Here is a 16,568-nt window from a genome sequence, read left to right as displayed (position 1 = left end):
ATTAAAAATTTGAAAATCGAAAGAGCAAAGGGTAAAAGAAGTGCACGTGACTTGGGAAATGCTTTGGAGTCTCCCCAAAGAAGTCTAGCGAAGGAAAAGTCATGCCCACCTTCTGAACTCTCAGACGTACTTTCCCGATCACCGGAGTTTTACACGTATTTTCTCCGATATTGACTCTTAGTTTTCTTTTGCTGGATTTCATCCAGAGCTTCTGAATTATGTTTAGCGTTGCAATTTCTGATTGTTTCATTGTTTTTTTGACGTTTAACGATTGAATATGTTTCTGTAGCTGATGATGTGGTTTAGCTGATTTTTGAATTGATGGGTTTATTAGGTGAATTTATGGGTTCGTTTGATCAATTTTTTGAATCAGCGAGCTAATTATTGGCTTAATTCTTTGCCGTTTTGCTCAATCTTGAATGTGATTTGATTATTACTCCTATGTGAATTTCGATTTTGCAATTGGTTGACTAGTGGATTTTAAGCTATGTTTCTTGCTGTGACAGACACGAATTGCAATTTTATTCAGTTGCGAGGACTTCATTTTTGGGGGTTTTCCTTATCATGTGAACAGTAATAAAGTTGGAAATGATATTTAGTATGGAATGTAGAATAGAACAATAAATAATATTCCATTGCCCTAATGTACTCCCATCTAGGTTGGATATGGAGGGTCGGATGTACACAACCTTACCCTTTGTGAGAGACGACAAAGAGCTTGTTTTTGATTGACCTCGCTAGCAAACACAATTAAATAAGCTCTTTAAATCGAACAAAACCAAGATATTCTACTTAATTTTTGAGGCTTGTATATGTCTTTAGTCTGTTTATTATTTCTTCTGTGTTGGCCTCGAAGTATACCATCTTTAGTAGTATGAATGCGCATTTTGTCTTTTCTATGAGCTCTTAAAAAGATCAAATAAGTTCCTTATGTGGTGGAATTGGTGAAAGTCAACTATTCAGTTAACATGATCATTGAGGCATAGAGTGTGAAAAGAACTTGACTCTGTTATGCTTCCTTCCCCTTCCTTTATTATCTATGTGTTGTATGATGAACTATAGATTTGGCTTATGCAGATTCCACCGGTGCCAAATATCTGAGTATGTTGAGTGATTATATCTGGGAGTGTCAAGGCTTGTGCAATTGCGATTCTATAGTTTGCGCTGCATAAAAGTTACGAGATGAGAAGTCTTTTTCGCAGGTTGATCTTCTATTTTGCTGATTTCATTATAGTAAGTTTATGTTATGATAACTTGTTAATTTATTACCAATTTCTTTGCACTATATTATAGTGGCCACATCCGAAAAGCGAACAGCATGATGAGGCTTATACTAACTACTTTTGTCGGAGTTGTTTTTGGGTTCTTTCTAGGGGCGTCCTTTCCTACACTCTCTCTGACAAAGGTAAAAATTACATTTATTTTATCTGGGTTCTGCATCCCTTAACTTGCTGTAGCACCAACCATCTGATGCTGAATTTGTCTATTGCTACCTTATATTTTACAGATGAACCTTCCGGCTCCTATTATACCTTCAATTGATCTGACTTACATTGAAGACAAATATTCTGGTCTTTCAACACAGGCCCTGTTGAATGTTTGGTCTACTTTGAAAAGGAGAAAGGCTGGCCTGTCACTGGATCAAACACTAAATGACACAAAGGTATGATTATATGTCATAATCTATCGCTTCCTTCATTTCTAGGGATTATCAACACTAAGCTCCACAGTTCTGGAGAATTCTTGCTTCCATTATTACATAAGTTATGTTGGATAGTTATGAGAAGAAGATAGAACTGTCAAATGTCAATACATGTTTTAAGGTCTGATATTCATATATTACGATAGTTCCTTAACCCTGATTGACAATTTTGTGTTGATTGGCTTATTCTGAGAGTTACCAGATCAATTTTCTCCTCACCCATAGGCCATAGATTCAATACATTCATGCCAAGTTCATCACACTGTGGCCCCTGTATTCTGTCAGAAGTACACAACAGGAATAAATTTAGGCAAGATATCACATTCACATACTTTGCATACCGCGACTGGCTAAAGCTGAAGCATCAGATGTGATTTTAGTATGGGGTACAAAGTTGAATAGTCAAAAAAATTGATTGTTCAGAAATGCCTTTGAAGCAGGTTGAGAAGTGGCTGTTAGAGCAGTCTGGATCGACCATCCCACAAATATTTTTATTTCCCTTTTTTGTTGTTTATTCTTCATTTTTGGTTTAGGGGAGGATTGAATCATAGGGAGCACGTGGATCACAACCTTTTTTTCAAAAGCCACAGTACCAAATAGTAGCGAATGGGACACCAAGTAGGACATAATGTGGAACGAATGATGTGGAATTTATGCTTTGTTAATACTACTTAGCTAGCATTTTAATTTCCAAACAATAAAGTTGATCTCTCCATTGTACTCTCTAATTGTGAATTGCATTGGATTTTCAATATTGATATCGAAACCAAATCTCCCCAACCCCAAAAGAAAAAAAAACAAATTGAAAAAATTATAACATTGTTTTGATTGAGCTAAACAAATACTAACACTAGCTCTGACTGATATCAGTGTTACCTAAAGCCTACTTCACTTTTCCCCTGTAAAATATGAATTGAAACAAGAAAATTTTAGGCAATATTGGGCGAATTGTGAATTCATCAGTGAGTTAGGTAACTATTAGATTGTTAGGGCTAGAAATTTGTGAATATTGATAAATTAAGATGAGACATAGAAAATGTTCTTTAAATGATTTATATGCTTTACATACAAGGTGGCTAAATGTATTTTTTAAGCAATGTATGAAAATAAAATACTGTATCAAGTTTAAGATTAATTTTATCCTTTCATATCAAGAAATAGAACAATCATACTGAAAGAAAGCTGCTAAATATGAATTTGAGTTGCACTCTTCAAGCAAGATCGTGAAAATGATCATTCTTTTAATACATGGATTTCTTTATTCTTAATACCTATCAGTGATGCTATTCATGTTTGAGAATTTCTGATGTCGATGAAAAAGAATAGCATGCATGGATTGAGAATATAACTATCCTTGCTGTGATATTGACATTCAGCACTTTATAGACAAAGTTATTTGGTTTGTGGCACGTCACCTCCAAGGTTGCTTTAGATACACCGGTAGCAGTCCTCTTAAATTCTCATATCAAACACGAGAAAAGCAGAAATGTAATAAATAAAAAATTAATTATTATGTTTCTGGTGCGTGATTGCCTTTTCTGTTGCCTCACTAAGATTATCTTATCTTGGATCACTTTGGACTGTTAACTAAATAATGTGCGTTCTGCATCTATAAGACCAAGTATTATGGTTGGAAATTTTTTATTGAAGATTTTTGTTGGTTAATAAAAACATACAGGCATAACCTTGATTGTTTGCTGATGCTGTCATTTAAATGTCATGATGTACAGGTTTGGTTACCGACAAATCCACAAGGTGCGGAGAGATTGCCCCCAGGAATTGTAGTTTCTGAGACGGACTTCTATCAACGTAGACTATGGGGTCTGCCTGAGGAGGTCTGTTGTCCATCTAATTGCAAGCCTGACTGACAATAATTGATTGGAAATAAACCGTTAATTTTGCCTAGAATAATGGATCATGACCTTGTTTGACACTTAGCAAGTAGTGGATTACATTAGCTATCTACGGATTGACTAAATGGGTTACTAAGCTGATAGTTGTATTTGTTTGAACATATAAAATGACATTTAAAGACTTAAATATTATATTAGTTGTTTGAATAGTATGTTAATCAATGTCACATATCTCTAATCAACCCCAATAGTACAATCCTCTATCTTAAAATACTCTTGTAGGTTGCGGACTGGAATTTGGGGAATTTAGCCTAATCTTCCAGACTTCCACTCTAATCCTCTATATCCTAAATACGTTTTGGTCCTCCAAAGTGGCCCCAGTCCTCAATTATGTAACTTTGGTCCAATCCCCCTTTACCAATCAAGGCCAAAATTTTGTAGCTTATGAGGAGTTTTGGTTGGCATGGCATATAAAATTTAAAACTTTATGTATAGTGATTCTTAACCATTTTCGAATATAATTTGGTTGCCAACGTTATAGTAGTATGTACTTGGGTAATATGTATGCCAACTATCAAAAAATATTGTGAAATCAGTTATTTGATATGCTTATTTAGAAAGCTTTTGATGGTGGTTGTTTGCAGGACTTGACTAGTAAACCCAAGTACCTTGTGACTTTTACAGTTGGCTATGATCAAAGAGCCAATGTAGATGCATGCATCAAGAAGGTTTGGCTGGTCCTTTTGTTTCACTGACCTCCTTTTCTTCTTATGTCATCTTCCTCTGAAGTTGATTTTACAGTTTTCAGATAACTTTACAATTATTCTTTTTCATTACGATGGTCGGACAAATGATTGGGATGAGTTTGAGTGGTCAAAGCGAGCTATCCATATCAGTGCCCGTAAACAAACTAAATGGTAAGTACTACAACTTTGACAATGGCCTTTTCGAATCACTAAGACTTTAATTCCTCATTCATCAAACGTCATTCAAAAAATTGAGATCGTAAATTATGCTTTTTGTTCTAATCTAACTTTTGTTATTTAGCACGTGTTTTAGGGATTTCTTGAACATATATTAAGGTTTACAATTATCTTTATTATCTGCCCATAAGTGTCCAGTTCACTTGACTCAAAGACTGACAGCATACAATTTGGTTATCTATTTATTTTTAAATACTACCTTTTGTTTTACTTTTCACATGGCCCCTTTCTCCAAAAAAAAGAGGTGGAATGTATCTACCATGTTGTACTATTGCACACTATTATGACTTATGCGGAGATTTCGCGAAGCTATAATATGCTTTACTCTTGCCTAGTAGATCAGAATTCCAGATTCAAGGCCGTTGTTTCTAAAACAACAATGCTAACGATGCCAAAGCCTTAATCGTAACTATATGGGGTAGGCTACATGAACCAACTAAATTAACACGAGAAAACGTCGTTGGCAAAGTGTATATTGTCTTCAGCGTTATCTTTGATAGTAATCTACCAATAAGAACATCAATTCCATTAATCTTCGTCATATTTTCTGCTAATCCATAGTGTAAAAACAAGGCCGCATCGCGTCGCATTGGAACCAATATTTCCCGTATAGTAAAGGTGTAAAAAACCACGTGTTGGGCCTTATCAAGGTATATCTTATGGGTTTGGCCGATATTCAAGCGTTACGATAACCACATAACTCTTGTTGTCACCATTCCTCTTCTAAGCTCCTCAAAGTTCTAATTTTTCATGTCATTTTGGTGTAATATTAGCAAGAATTGTAATTGCAGATTTTAAAATGTGTGGCTTAAGACAATAATATAGTGGTAGTGGAGGATAGTTGATACGAGTATGCTGGACAGTGGTGATGGTTTGCTGATTGTCTCTGTTGCTTATATCACCAAACACATGTGAATTGAAAATTTGGAATGCTAGAGTAATTAGGAGAATATAGAAAAGACCTTATTGGGGCTGTTCTGTCCTTGCAATGGTGTGATTGGGAGATAAAGATACCAAATACAAAAAGGAGTTTTGGTTCGAAATTCTTGTAAATCTAAACCAAATTCTCCATTGAAAGAAATCAGAAGGCTACGTCATGTGTGTGTATAATGACTTTTGCTTTTTAGTTACTTTTTTCCATTCTCTGTTGCCTGTTATAGGTGGTATGCTAAAAGGTATCTTCATCCGAATGTCGTGGCTGCATATGATTACATATTTATTTGGGATGAAGACCTTGGGGTTGAACACTTTGATGCAGAGAAGTGAGCTTAGATTTCTACTGAAATTCATGCCATTGATGTGGACTATTTCCTTAAGTTTCCAATTTCCAATTATTCTGCTGTAGATACATTGAATTGGTGAAGAAGCATGGATTGGAGATTTCGCAGCCAGGATTAGAGCCTGACAAAGGTCTAACATGGCAAATGACAAAGAGGAGAGGTGATAGTGAGGTCCACAAGTAAGAGGTTTTTGAACTTTTCTCTTATTTGATGAACAATCACATTTAGCCTGCTTTAAGTTGACTCATCACTGTTTCACCTTTCCTTTGCAGAGTGACTGAAGAAAAGCCTGGATGGTGCCCTGATCCTGTGTTGCCACCTTGTGCTGCGTATGTATAATTACAATTTTTTCTTCATGGGCTTTAATTTTTCGAAAGCTACTTAAAAAGCTTGATAATTCAACTAACAGGTTCATCGAAATCATGGCACCTGTATTTTCAAGAAATGCATGGCGCTGTGTTTGGCATATGATTCAGGTATATTCACTTATTGACGATGGCTTTATACTGTTTATTCACCACTAATACTATCGCTTTGCACTTTCAGAATGACTTGGTGCATGGATGGGGCCTTGACTTTGCTTTACGGAAGTGTGTTGAGGTCTTCTGATTATTATATTTTCATCTTTATCCATAATAGCTCCTTTTTCAAAGCTCATTACTTATTGTACAAATTGTTCTGCAGCCGGCTCATGAGAAGATCGGGGTCATAGACTCTCAGTGGATTGTGCATCAAGGGATTCCATCACTTGGGAACCAGGTGACAAAGAATATTCCTTTTCTTTGGGGGGGGGGGGGGGGGGGATGGGTTTCTTTTTGTTGTTTTATTGGTTATTTAATTAAAACTTGTCATTATTTTTACTAATAGGGTCAAGCCAGGTTCGGAAAGGCACCATGGGTGGGGGTAAGTTCTCTTGCTCATTTGAAAATCCAACTTCACGCAAACTCTCGATCAAGTGATTTGCTAACTTGCTTGTGTACCTATTGGTTGCAAGCTCATTTGTCTTTCGTGCTCTTGGTAGTCAATATAGGCGTAACAGTTGGATCATCTCTTACTTCCTATTTTATTGGGCCAGGTGAAGGAGAGGTGCAGAAGAGAATGGACAATGTTCCAAGACCGCTTGGCTGTTGCTGAAAAAGACTATTACGAGTCATTAGGATTTTCTGTCAATAATACAGCCCGTTATCCCACGTTGATGTAGATTCTAAAGTCACTTCTGGTAGCTTTGCAAAACCCTTGAAAGAATTCATACGTAGTTAAAGCCATGAAGCGATCTATGTAAGTGTACTAAAGCGTGCCTAGTTAATGTAGCATCATTAGTCCTCAAGTGAAAGTGTTACAAGTTCGAAAACGCAGCAAGGTACTAGCCAAGTAGCTATAGGGATAAATCATTAGGAGATACGACATATTAAAAAATATTGTACTTACTGTAAAACCGTTATATGAACGTTAGGATACACGATATGTCCGAGGACGTTACAATCTTGCAGATCAGTGATCACTTACCACGCTCACCCAGAACCCTAGTTCATTATGAATCTATGTTTTGTATGCCAAACTACATATTATGCTTTAGTAGATGATTATTTTAGAATTCGGTGAAATAAGTTGTTTGGATCGACTTTTGTTTGTATCAAATGGATTTAGCTCAATTTTAGTGAATTATGTTTCAAATTGATTTTGAAACAGGTTACTTTCGTATTTTCTTTTTTCTATTTAGAGGGCTTTCTTCTCTTAATTTATTTTCAATTAATTCCTTACTTGTACTTTTGTATTTTCATTTCTCTATAATTTTAAGTTTTTCACTCCCAAACACTTAAAACAATATGCTCTTACAAGTAGATGTGGAGACTTGGGTTCCTTGTCAGTTTGGATGAGCAAGTAGTGTCTTTTGCGTATTTTGTTTGTTCAATGGTTGTTAATTAATAAGCGAAACGCCGATACTTTATATCAAGGGTTGCTAAAGTACAAATGTTTTGATAAAAGATCAAAACATACACGTTTTGAATCTTAATTTTATACTACATACAAATGTAGCAATCTTTACAAAGCAACCACAAACACAGATAAGGTAAAAAATGGAGAAGAAAAGATACAGGATAAGAGATTGAAACTTATTTATACGTAACCATAAAGAGATTGTATTAAGAAATCTATATACTCATATACATCTATATCTATCTTTTGGTCATCACTCATATCTTCCTTGCTCCATCCCAAATCTTAATGAACATAGACGGACAAATGGTAGGTTGTCTCAAACAGTGTTACAGTCGTGAAAGAAAAAGGATGAAGGAAATTTCATCAACAACATGCTTCAAGGATTTCTTCAACCGGTGGATCATCCCCTGCTTCTTTGTCCTGTTTCACACAATGATACTCAAATCAATTCCGTGACAACAAGACGTACTCATATATTATGGAGCTTCATCCATAGCCTTAAGCTTTTAAGTGATTTGGACACGGCATCACAAGCCAGCGTGATGAAAGGTCACAGGTCTAAAACTCATCCCCTCTCGTTTCAAATGGATTATTTAACGTCATGTAAGAAGAGGACCTGTGTTGCATCCACACTTCTGGCTCAAAAAGGACTCTTAAGTGGGGAGACGTGATTGAATATATAAAATATCATGGGGTTTCAACTTTCAACCATGCACTTAAATTTTTTGCTGTGATGGTTTAACCACACGGCATTAAGAACTATTTTCTGGCTCAAAAAGGACTCGCCTATGGGGAGATGTGATAGAGTATATAACATATCATGGAGTTTCAACCATACGCTTAAGTTTTTTGCTGAGGTAGTTCAATCACTCGGGATTAAGTGATCGTAGCAATATTTTTCAGCTAATCTGTATGGTGTCCTTATGCAGGCGTTTTTTCGAAGACAGATTAGGCTCCAAGTTATAATGTATCGTAAAATCATCGTAAAATGAGGTCCTAACCTTGTGAATATATGAAATATTTGTTTTACCAGGTCCAGCTACAATGATTCCTCCCTGCTGCCTGAAAGAACAAATGGCACGACATGAACTTAGAAAGTAATACAAATTCTCAATGTACAGTGAAATCGTACAGAAGTATGGTCCGTCAAAAATTATTCAACAAAAAATTTACGCTTAAGAAATTCAACACTAAAACATTCCATTATACTAATGACATTATGAAGCAACAACCTGAGTCCCACGAGCGGGGTTTGGAGGGTGGGATGTGCAACTTTACCTTACGCAAGCTAAAATAAAGGAATTGTTTACGTTTGATTCTTGATAGCAAACATCATTAGCAACTTTGCATATTTATTATCGAAATGTTCAAAACTAACATCAAATATTTATTAATCGAAGTGGAGATGGTAAATTGATTTCCCAATAGCATCTTAGACAATGGAAATCATACAGTTTAACAGACATAGATCCCATACATCTCGTAGACAATTACGCGTTAATGAAGGATAATGTCACATACCAGCCACCCTTAGACACCGTGTCTTTCTGAAAGGAAAGCCCCCAGTCCTGCCTGTAGCCCTCCATGTATAACTCAATTATCTTCAAACCAGCCTGCACAATCAAGATTAACTCGGATAAGTAAGCATCTTTTTCAGCTGAAATAATGTATCGTGACATAAAGCCCGGATGTCCATCTAGTTATTTATCAGTCAGTACCTTGGGAGTAAATGTAGTTGTGACCCCAGAAACAAATTTCAGTGCATCATAAGATAAATGATTAGGATCGGCATAAACTTCTGAAACAAGAACAAAATAGATTTAGCTTCGTGGAATAAACCCGTCATTTTTTCAATATAATCAATGAAATTGTAAATTATACCAAAGGGAAGTAGTCGTGCAACAAGACATAGAACACTAGCACAAATAATTAAAACTTACTTGAGCATACTGCGACAAGCCGACAACAACATTCCATTACCCCAATGCCATTAAATGACAACAATAACAATTATTTTTTCCACGATTATCTTCATTTTTCTCCCGCAATATGGTCTTTTCTTTCTATTCCTCTAATTCTTGTTTACTTTCAAGTTTTAACAATAAACATGAATATAAGATCCTCTGCAGAAAACGATACCCACCAACCCATGGCCAGTAAAATAAAAAACAATATGAGCAATGGACCTCAAATCCCCATCAGCTTCAAACAAAACATATTCCTTGTGAATGGGGTGTTCTATAACATCCAAACCCACAGTTCACTAGATTATCCCAATTTCAAATTCTTCAATCCTAACCATAGTGTAAAAATGCGGTAACGTTTGCAATAACGGTAATGGAACAGCGATGCGGTAACGGGAGTGATGCAGTTATCGTAACGCCCAAAACGATATCCCTAGATAGAGCCCAAAACGAGGTTTTTTCACACCGTGTCAACGCTGGAAATATCGGTTCATGAAAACCTTTACATCACAGCCAATACGATGCAATGCAACCTTGTTTAAACACTATGATCCTAAGACAATTTTCTTGAGGTAGGGAAGAAAAAGACCCATTGGACTTAAACCCTCGCAAGCTTGGAAATTGGAACTGGAAAGGGGAGAAGAGGTCATAAGGCGTCAATCATTACCACTGAACAAAATAATAGTTGATCGTGGAATCGAAAGAATTCTGACAGCAGTTCTTAGTTTCAAGTTTCAACATTCCACACTCATTGCATGAATAAATCATGATTCTTGAAAGCAAGAGACAGTACCTCCTGGAAATTTGGTCTGCTCATTAAAAGCTTTAGCCTGCATAGAGTATCGACAAAGCATAGCAATGAGGTTGAAACATACACCAGAATTTACTGTCTAATGATGATCAATAGGAACATGTGCGGAAATAAACAATGTCTAGTTCGAGTTTTTGATGCGACGTACCTGATCAACGCTTCCGGGTCCAATCAAAACAAGTGCTACACCAGCTGCATCCATTTGTTCCTATTGATTTCACATCATACAATCAGTAACAATGGAACGAGAATGCGTAATCCAACGTCACCGTGCCTATAATAATAGCTTAGAAAATAAAAATGAAATTGATTTTACAAATTAGGAATTTAGTGCCAACTAGTTTGACTTTAATCAATTCTCAAATTCGGCTCTATGACCATCAGGTAGGTCAAAGCAGACGATTTCGAACATAGTATCGCCGAGTAATTCTTAAAAATAATTGTCAAATAACCATAACAGCTTGAAATAGGAAGATGGCATATCATATATTAATCATTGATTGAAATAGTAATTCAACATCAAAAATTAAATCCATTCCTTATGATGACTAACCATGGCCGAGGTTGACGAGCGTAGCAATAAAAGTTATAGTTAGACTTCTATGCACATATTGTCTAGTAGAGGTGGTCAAAACAGACCTGATGACCTGATATATATACGACCTTATAACCGAACCCGATTTGACCTGACTTCAAAATGGATTTAAAATTATGTAAAAATAATATGAACATGGGTTTCTAACCCCACCCGAAACTCTTGATCCGAAATTGACCTGATGACCCGTATGAACATCTCTATTGTCTAGGTAAAGTGGAACAATACCTTACAGGCTAGTGTACGCTCAACGCAATGCATCAACAAATAAACACAATGCACATTCATAATTTTACACATTGGTTATGGTGCCTCGAGTTTATATTTGAAAGCGATTACAGCTATCTAATTATTCACAAGGACACATTTATCGAGAGCATGAAAACTCACACATCAAACTGGTTTCCGTTCTTCGACTTCTATTTTGCAATGCAAGCTTGAACCGTCAGGAATGCCAAGCGGTGCATCATGACAAGAGCAATTATCTACGGTAAATAACTCCCACTTCTTGATACCACATTTATCAAGAGCACTATTTAATCTAGGTTCTTCTGCCTCACAAGGGTAACTTCCATCTGGAGTTACAAGAACTGCACCTGTGTAGGATTGTCCTGCAACTCGAGCAGCTCCATGATAATGAAACAATCCCCAGCTAAGATTATCAGCAACATCCACAATTGTCCAGGACTCATTTGATACAACACCATTATCCAGAACACTGAAAAAGAATTTGCCTGGAATTGGACCTCTTTTGACCCTGTATCTTCTCCTTCTCCATACAATTCTTTCGTCCAAGGTCTTGACTTGAAAGACCGGCTCATACCAAAATGAACCTTTGGCCTTTCCCCTATAAAAGAGTTGATACTGACAAGGAAATTGATCATAAGCAGGATTTTGACCTGCCACGACACGCCAACTCCAATTCATGGTCCCTAACCAACCGACAAAGAGATCTTCAGCAGTTTCATGACACAACTCAGACCCACGAAACTTTTCCATAGGAGTTACGTATGGCTTGTCGGGAATTTGGGCATCGAGTTGTAAACAATTATGTTTTTGTAATACACAGAGAGAGAATGCTTCAAGCTGAGGGCTTTCATATGAAGCAATGCAGCGATAGTTGCAAACTTGATCCACAGGACTGCACTTGTTTAAGCATTGAAGGGCTTTCCTACAAGCAGGATCCAACAAGCAATTCAGAATCTGGGACCCACAATTTTTCACCATACAGCTGAGAGTAGAAAATCCCTTTGCTCTCAAATTCTTTAAAACGGGAACTGGTCTCAAATAAGCATTGATGACAACCAACAAGGCAAATCTAATGTCGTCTGAATTATGCCGATCCCAAGCTTCAGTAACTGTATGCACTACTTCAGATTTCTCATTGGCTTCCTTAGATTTTGAAAAGCCTATCAGGTTTTCTTTGGTTCCACTGCCAACCGGGGTTCCTCCTAGTTTATTCACCAATACAGGAGAAGACTCGAAACTTATAACATTTGGGATGTTTTGAGTATGATTCTGAATCCACTCTACTGATTCTTGTTTTGTCACAGCAACAACCAACAGTATATCAGCATGTTCAAGTGCCTTTACAAGGTATTGGTTTTCACTGGATCGACAGACATCATCATTAAAGACAAGCATTTCAAATCCTTCATCAACCCACTTCAATCTTTCTGCCTGCTCACAGATAAGATGGCAAGAAAAACTCATCCAACTGTGTAACATCCTCAAACAAGCAGATCTTGTACGGCAATTAGAATTTACGTGTAACGCAAAGAATAGACATCAAGGGTCATTCCAAATCACTTACAGTATGAAGAAGGACATCTTGCCAAGGGGTAGATTGAAGAGGACTAATGCTTCCATTTCCAAAGACGCTAACAATTTTCACAGGAGGTGATGGCGTAGCTGCAGGCTGTAGATCAGTTTGAGACATGCCGCATCTGCACGAACAAATACAAGTGTTCCAATTCCTTGTCCGGGTCTGAGTTGATGAAACTGAAAATCTACCAAAAACTTCACTCCTGCTGGATTTTAGTTTTACTACTCGAATGGCATTACAATAGCTGGATCTCTGTGATATGGTAAGTAATTATAAATAGAGAACTCCACGAGAATTAGGAACATGTGGTCTCATTGTTCTTGAAAAATCAATCAAGTGCTAGTTTCTTAATTTTTCATTCCTTGTGTCAGTTGCGACGGAGACGGTATAAATATTTTGCTATATACTCCACTAGTATCGCGCTTAAATAATGGAAGGGTGGAATTCAACTTCTGCTTCAGCTAATTATTACACGTTAAGATATTCATTATGCAAGTGCTGACATGCATCACCATGGACTATGGTATAAATTTTCTTCACCTAAGTACTTATAAAATCATAAGCATTACAGCCAATTATTACCAACTACCAAACGAGCCCTAAATACTACAATTTTTACCGTATATCTTCATAATCTCATATTGACCTTCTCAATGTAAAGGCAAACAATAGCTATGGAACAGTCGATAGAGGTGTTCCCCAACCTTAGATGTGGAGGTCACATAACACTTGGAACCCCAAACACTTCTCCAAAGATACACTAATTGATTTTTTTTGCAACTGAAAAATCTCATCAAAACTACATTCCATCACCACAATGTCATTGAGTGGCTCCCACCTAGGGTGGAATTTGGGAGAGTCAGATGTACACAATCTTACCCTTATTAATGATATAACTAACAAAGAAGTTGTTTATAATTGACCCTTGGTAGCAAACGTCATGTGCAACTTCACATAAATAAGAAGTGCACACTTCTTAATGAGTCATTTTATTCATTATAATCCGAAACTTAAAAACTACATCTTTGGCCAAGTCAAAAAATAAGGGACATAACTGAAAAATCTCATCCTGTCTTCAAAATCTGACCAACTTAGAACGAGACAAGAACACCCCTAAACCTTTTATAAGTGTTTATGTCACCATAGTCAGAATTGATGCATCTCCAAACCCCACTTGGAAAAATATGCAAGATTCTCGATGTCGAAAATCTTTCTTGGGGATGTTTTTTCAACATGGAATCATTGGTGTAATTGTGAGTCAGAGAAAGTTGCTCAGACAATGCTCTATTAGAAACTGGTCTCGCTCTATGAGCAGAACAAGGCGCGCATTTGCCATTACTGGCCAATTTGTTGATAACAGGACTTTTTTGAAGTTCACACGAAAAGGAAACCAGACATCACAATCACAGAACCTTATAGCAAGCCACAATTCCTTAAATTTTTTAGATATCATCATATGTCAGCACAAAAATCCAACTCTGAAAACATAAATAACTAGTTTGCCACTATAGTTTTGGGATGGAACAAAATACAAAATTAAGTCAAGTTACCTTCTTCGAGGCAAGAATATCAGCCCGCTTACGACAAAACACACATCTGCAATAACCCAATTAAACTTAGAACAATCTCATTATCAAATTACGTGTAACGAACAAGGCACTACGTGCTTCTTTCCAAAATAATAGAAGTACATACATCCGACTCAAACATGCTGGGTTTATAAGAGGTACCTTATTATGTTCACATAAGACAAAACATTATAGATGAAGCTATTCTCAAAGATTGGTAACTAAGTATTTGATTGTTTTGAATGTTGATTCACCATTCTAGTCTATGTTAAATCTATCATACATGATTCTTGGAGATTGTCAAAAGTAAAACTACAACCACCAATTTCTTCTAAAGGGAACATATAACCAACATTACATAAAAATTAAATTGTTGAGACCTCAAAACATTTTATTATCCCAATGTCATTAACCAGCTCGTTTTGGATGAGATGTAAGCAATCTTACTCTTGTTAGGGATAATACCAATAAAGATGTTGTTTCTAATTGGACCTTTTATAGCAAACTATCATATGCAACTTAGTGCAAATATTTTGATGTGTTTTATTTTGATCCATTATAATCCGAAACCAAATAACTATCAATCTTTGACCTGATCAAAATAAGGGATAATTTGAAACCTCAAAAAAGAAGTAAAATTACCCAAAATGGCGAGCAAAAGCAACCACAACTTTCCTATCTTTCCACAAATCATTAATGGGAATTCCCTTTCCATTCAAATCAAAGACCAGAGCTTTATCCAGCATAGAGATATTAGTTTCACTATCAAGAAATGACCCAACTTCTGCAATAGCAAAATTAATCAAAATAAAAGCACCCATTAACAAATATTACTTGAATTACATAAACAATTAAAGTAACAAAAAGTTTAGGGGGTGTTTGGTTTTAGGGAAAAATGTTTTTCCGGATAACCCATTTCCCCATTTTTAGGTTTTCATCCCTTTTCAAACATTTTCCTTTCTTCTTCCACTTCCAACCTTACAAGTTCCTTTTTAATTATAATTTGTATTATTATCAACCAAAATTTTTTCCACAAAACCAAACACCCCTTAAAGGAAAAACAAAATAAACAATTGGGTAATTGCCTTTGGAGCTAGGAATGGCAGAGACAGTAAGTAAAGGTCGATGGTAAGGTTTGATTGTGATGGGGGTTTTGAAAAGAGGAAAGAAGCCATTAATGGAGGTTTTTGCTGAATTTCTGAGAAAATATGCAGAAGGGTAATCAGTGTATTTGCTATGTGAAGTTATGAATGGTGTTGTAGAAGTTGAAAGAGCCATGTTCATGGGTTAAACTAAGTGCTGATAGAAGAAAGCATAAAAATGGAGAAATGGAAGCATTTGGTTTTTTATGGAACATTCCACAGTTCCACATAGCATAATCTGACACGCTTTAGCCTTTGCCTTCACATGTTTGCTTGCTCTTGAAATTTCTCCATTAATTTGGTCATTAATTTTAAATTTGATTTTATTTTCTAAATTAACTATTGGATTTTTTTGTTAATGTTGAAAATGTTTGTTTCACATCGATGAATTTAAAATGATGTGCATATTCTATATATTATTGAAGTCTTTTATCCCATTAATAAGTGGGTTTTGAATGATATTTTCCTTAACGTGTATGCATCTCGTTTTTCCTAATTATATGCTGACATTTACAATAAGTTATACTGATCTTTTAAGGGTGATAATTGAACATAGAATAAAAGAAAAATTCTCCAACTACTAATTAAACTATACAAACAATCTTACCTCTTTACATTCAACTTCGTTGCCCTTAACTACACGGAAATGTCTCACCTTTAGAAAGTTTAAATCACCGATAATAACAGTGATTCTATCATGCAATTATTGAGAGTGTTAACGATTATATGATATAATCTTTTACCTTTTGTTAGCAATTCTATATTCATATAAAACCATTAATAATATAGGGGATTTAATATCTAAACCAATAATATTTGCAAGGTTTTTATTGCATCAATCGTTAAAAAATAACTATGTTAATACTGTTTGGGAATTAATTTTCCCGCTTTTTAAAAATCGCCA

General features: G+C 35.9%; 3 protein-coding genes across 4 annotated transcripts; 1 reads left to right on the top strand and 2 right to left on the bottom strand.

Moving 5' to 3' along the window:
* Positions 1-18: 18 nt before the first annotated feature.
* On the top strand, positions 19-7,756 carry LOC130827659 (uncharacterized). Of its 2 annotated transcripts, XM_057693440.1 has the most exons (15): positions 19-155; positions 1,078-1,202; positions 1,294-1,405; positions 1,508-1,663; positions 3,433-3,537; positions 4,200-4,283; positions 4,357-4,472; positions 5,699-5,800; positions 5,884-5,997; positions 6,091-6,147; positions 6,228-6,294; positions 6,365-6,418; positions 6,503-6,577; positions 6,686-6,721; positions 6,894-7,754. In XM_057693440.1, exons 2-15 carry the CDS (start codon positions 1,183-1,185, stop codon positions 7,017-7,019), a joined length of 1,224 nt encoding a protein of 407 aa, XP_057549423.1. In that variant the 5' UTR covers positions 19-155; positions 1,078-1,182; the 3' UTR covers positions 7,020-7,754. The 2 variants fall into 2 exon arrangements, with proteins under 2 accessions (XP_057549423.1, XP_057549424.1); XM_057693441.1 differs by lacking the exon at positions 19-155 and having other exon boundaries at positions 1,078-1,198; positions 6,894-7,756.
* Positions 7,757-7,792: 36 nt separating this feature from the next.
* On the bottom strand, positions 7,793-11,659 carry LOC130827661 (thioredoxin-like protein AAED1, chloroplastic). Its single transcript, XM_057693442.1, has 7 exons — positions 11,520-11,659; positions 10,683-10,742; positions 10,517-10,553; positions 9,478-9,557; positions 9,281-9,372; positions 8,761-8,821; positions 7,793-8,179 (listed from the first exon to the last, which is right to left on the bottom strand). The coding sequence occupies exons 2-7, from the start codon at positions 10,734-10,736 to the stop codon at positions 8,123-8,125; spliced, it is 381 nt and encodes a 126-aa protein (XP_057549425.1). The 5' UTR covers positions 10,737-10,742; positions 11,520-11,659; the 3' UTR covers positions 7,793-8,122.
* LOC130827657 (uncharacterized) lies at positions 11,519-15,944 on the bottom strand. The gene is made up of 5 exons (XM_057693438.1): positions 15,608-15,944; positions 15,165-15,306; positions 14,505-14,550; positions 12,943-13,206; positions 11,519-12,809 (listed from the first exon to the last, which is right to left on the bottom strand). Exons 1-5 carry the CDS (start codon positions 15,804-15,806, stop codon positions 11,523-11,525), a joined length of 1,938 nt encoding a protein of 645 aa, XP_057549421.1. The 5' UTR covers positions 15,807-15,944; the 3' UTR covers positions 11,519-11,522.
* Positions 15,945-16,568: the final 624 nt, after the last annotated feature.

Source organism: Amaranthus tricolor, chromosome 11, assembly GCF_026212465.1.
Source record: "Amaranthus tricolor cultivar Red isolate AtriRed21 chromosome 11, ASM2621246v1, whole genome shotgun sequence".
NCBI classification, from domain to species: Eukaryota; Viridiplantae; Streptophyta; class Magnoliopsida; order Caryophyllales; family Amaranthaceae; genus Amaranthus; species Amaranthus tricolor.
This window is presented reverse-complemented; position numbering and strand designations above follow the sequence as displayed.

What these genes read in the sequence shown, in the direction of transcription:
- LOC130827659 (XM_057693440.1), top strand. Translation starts at nt 1,183, where the DNA reads ATGAGAAGTCTTTTTCGCAG. An exon ending in ATGAGAAGTCTTTTTCGCAG is followed by an intron (nt 1,203 to 1,293) that starts GTTGATCTTCTA and finishes ACTATATTATAG; the next exon opens with TGGCCACATCCGAAAAGCGA. An exon ending in GTGTTGCCACCTTGTGCTGC is followed by an intron (nt 6,148 to 6,227) that starts GTATGTATAATT and finishes TTCAACTAACAG; the next exon opens with GTTCATCGAAATCATGGCAC.
- LOC130827657 (XM_057693438.1), bottom strand. Translation starts at nt 15,806, where the DNA reads ATGAACATGGCTCTTTCAACTTCTACAACACCATTCATAACTTCACAT. An exon ending in GCTTTTGCTCGCCATTTTGG is followed by an intron (nt 14,551 to 15,164) that starts GTAATTTTACTT and finishes GGGTTATTGCAG; the next exon opens with ATGTGTGTTTTGTCGTAAGC. An exon ending in ATATTCTTGCCTCGAAGAAG is followed by an intron (nt 13,207 to 14,504) that starts GTAACTTGACTT and finishes ACCATATCACAG; the next exon opens with AGATCCAGCTATTGTAATGC.
- LOC130827661 (XM_057693442.1), bottom strand. Translation starts at nt 10,736, where the DNA reads ATGGATGCAGCTGGTGTAGCACTTGTTTTGATTGGACCCGGAAGCGTT. An exon ending in GCAGACCAAATTTCCAGGAG is followed by an intron (nt 9,558 to 10,516) that starts GTACTGTCTCTT and finishes TTCTTGTTTCAG; the next exon opens with AAGTTTATGCCGATCCTAAT. An exon ending in ATATTTCATATATTCACAAG is followed by an intron (nt 8,180 to 8,760) that starts GTTAGGACCTCA and finishes TGTGTGAAACAG; the next exon opens with GACAAAGAAGCAGGGGATGA.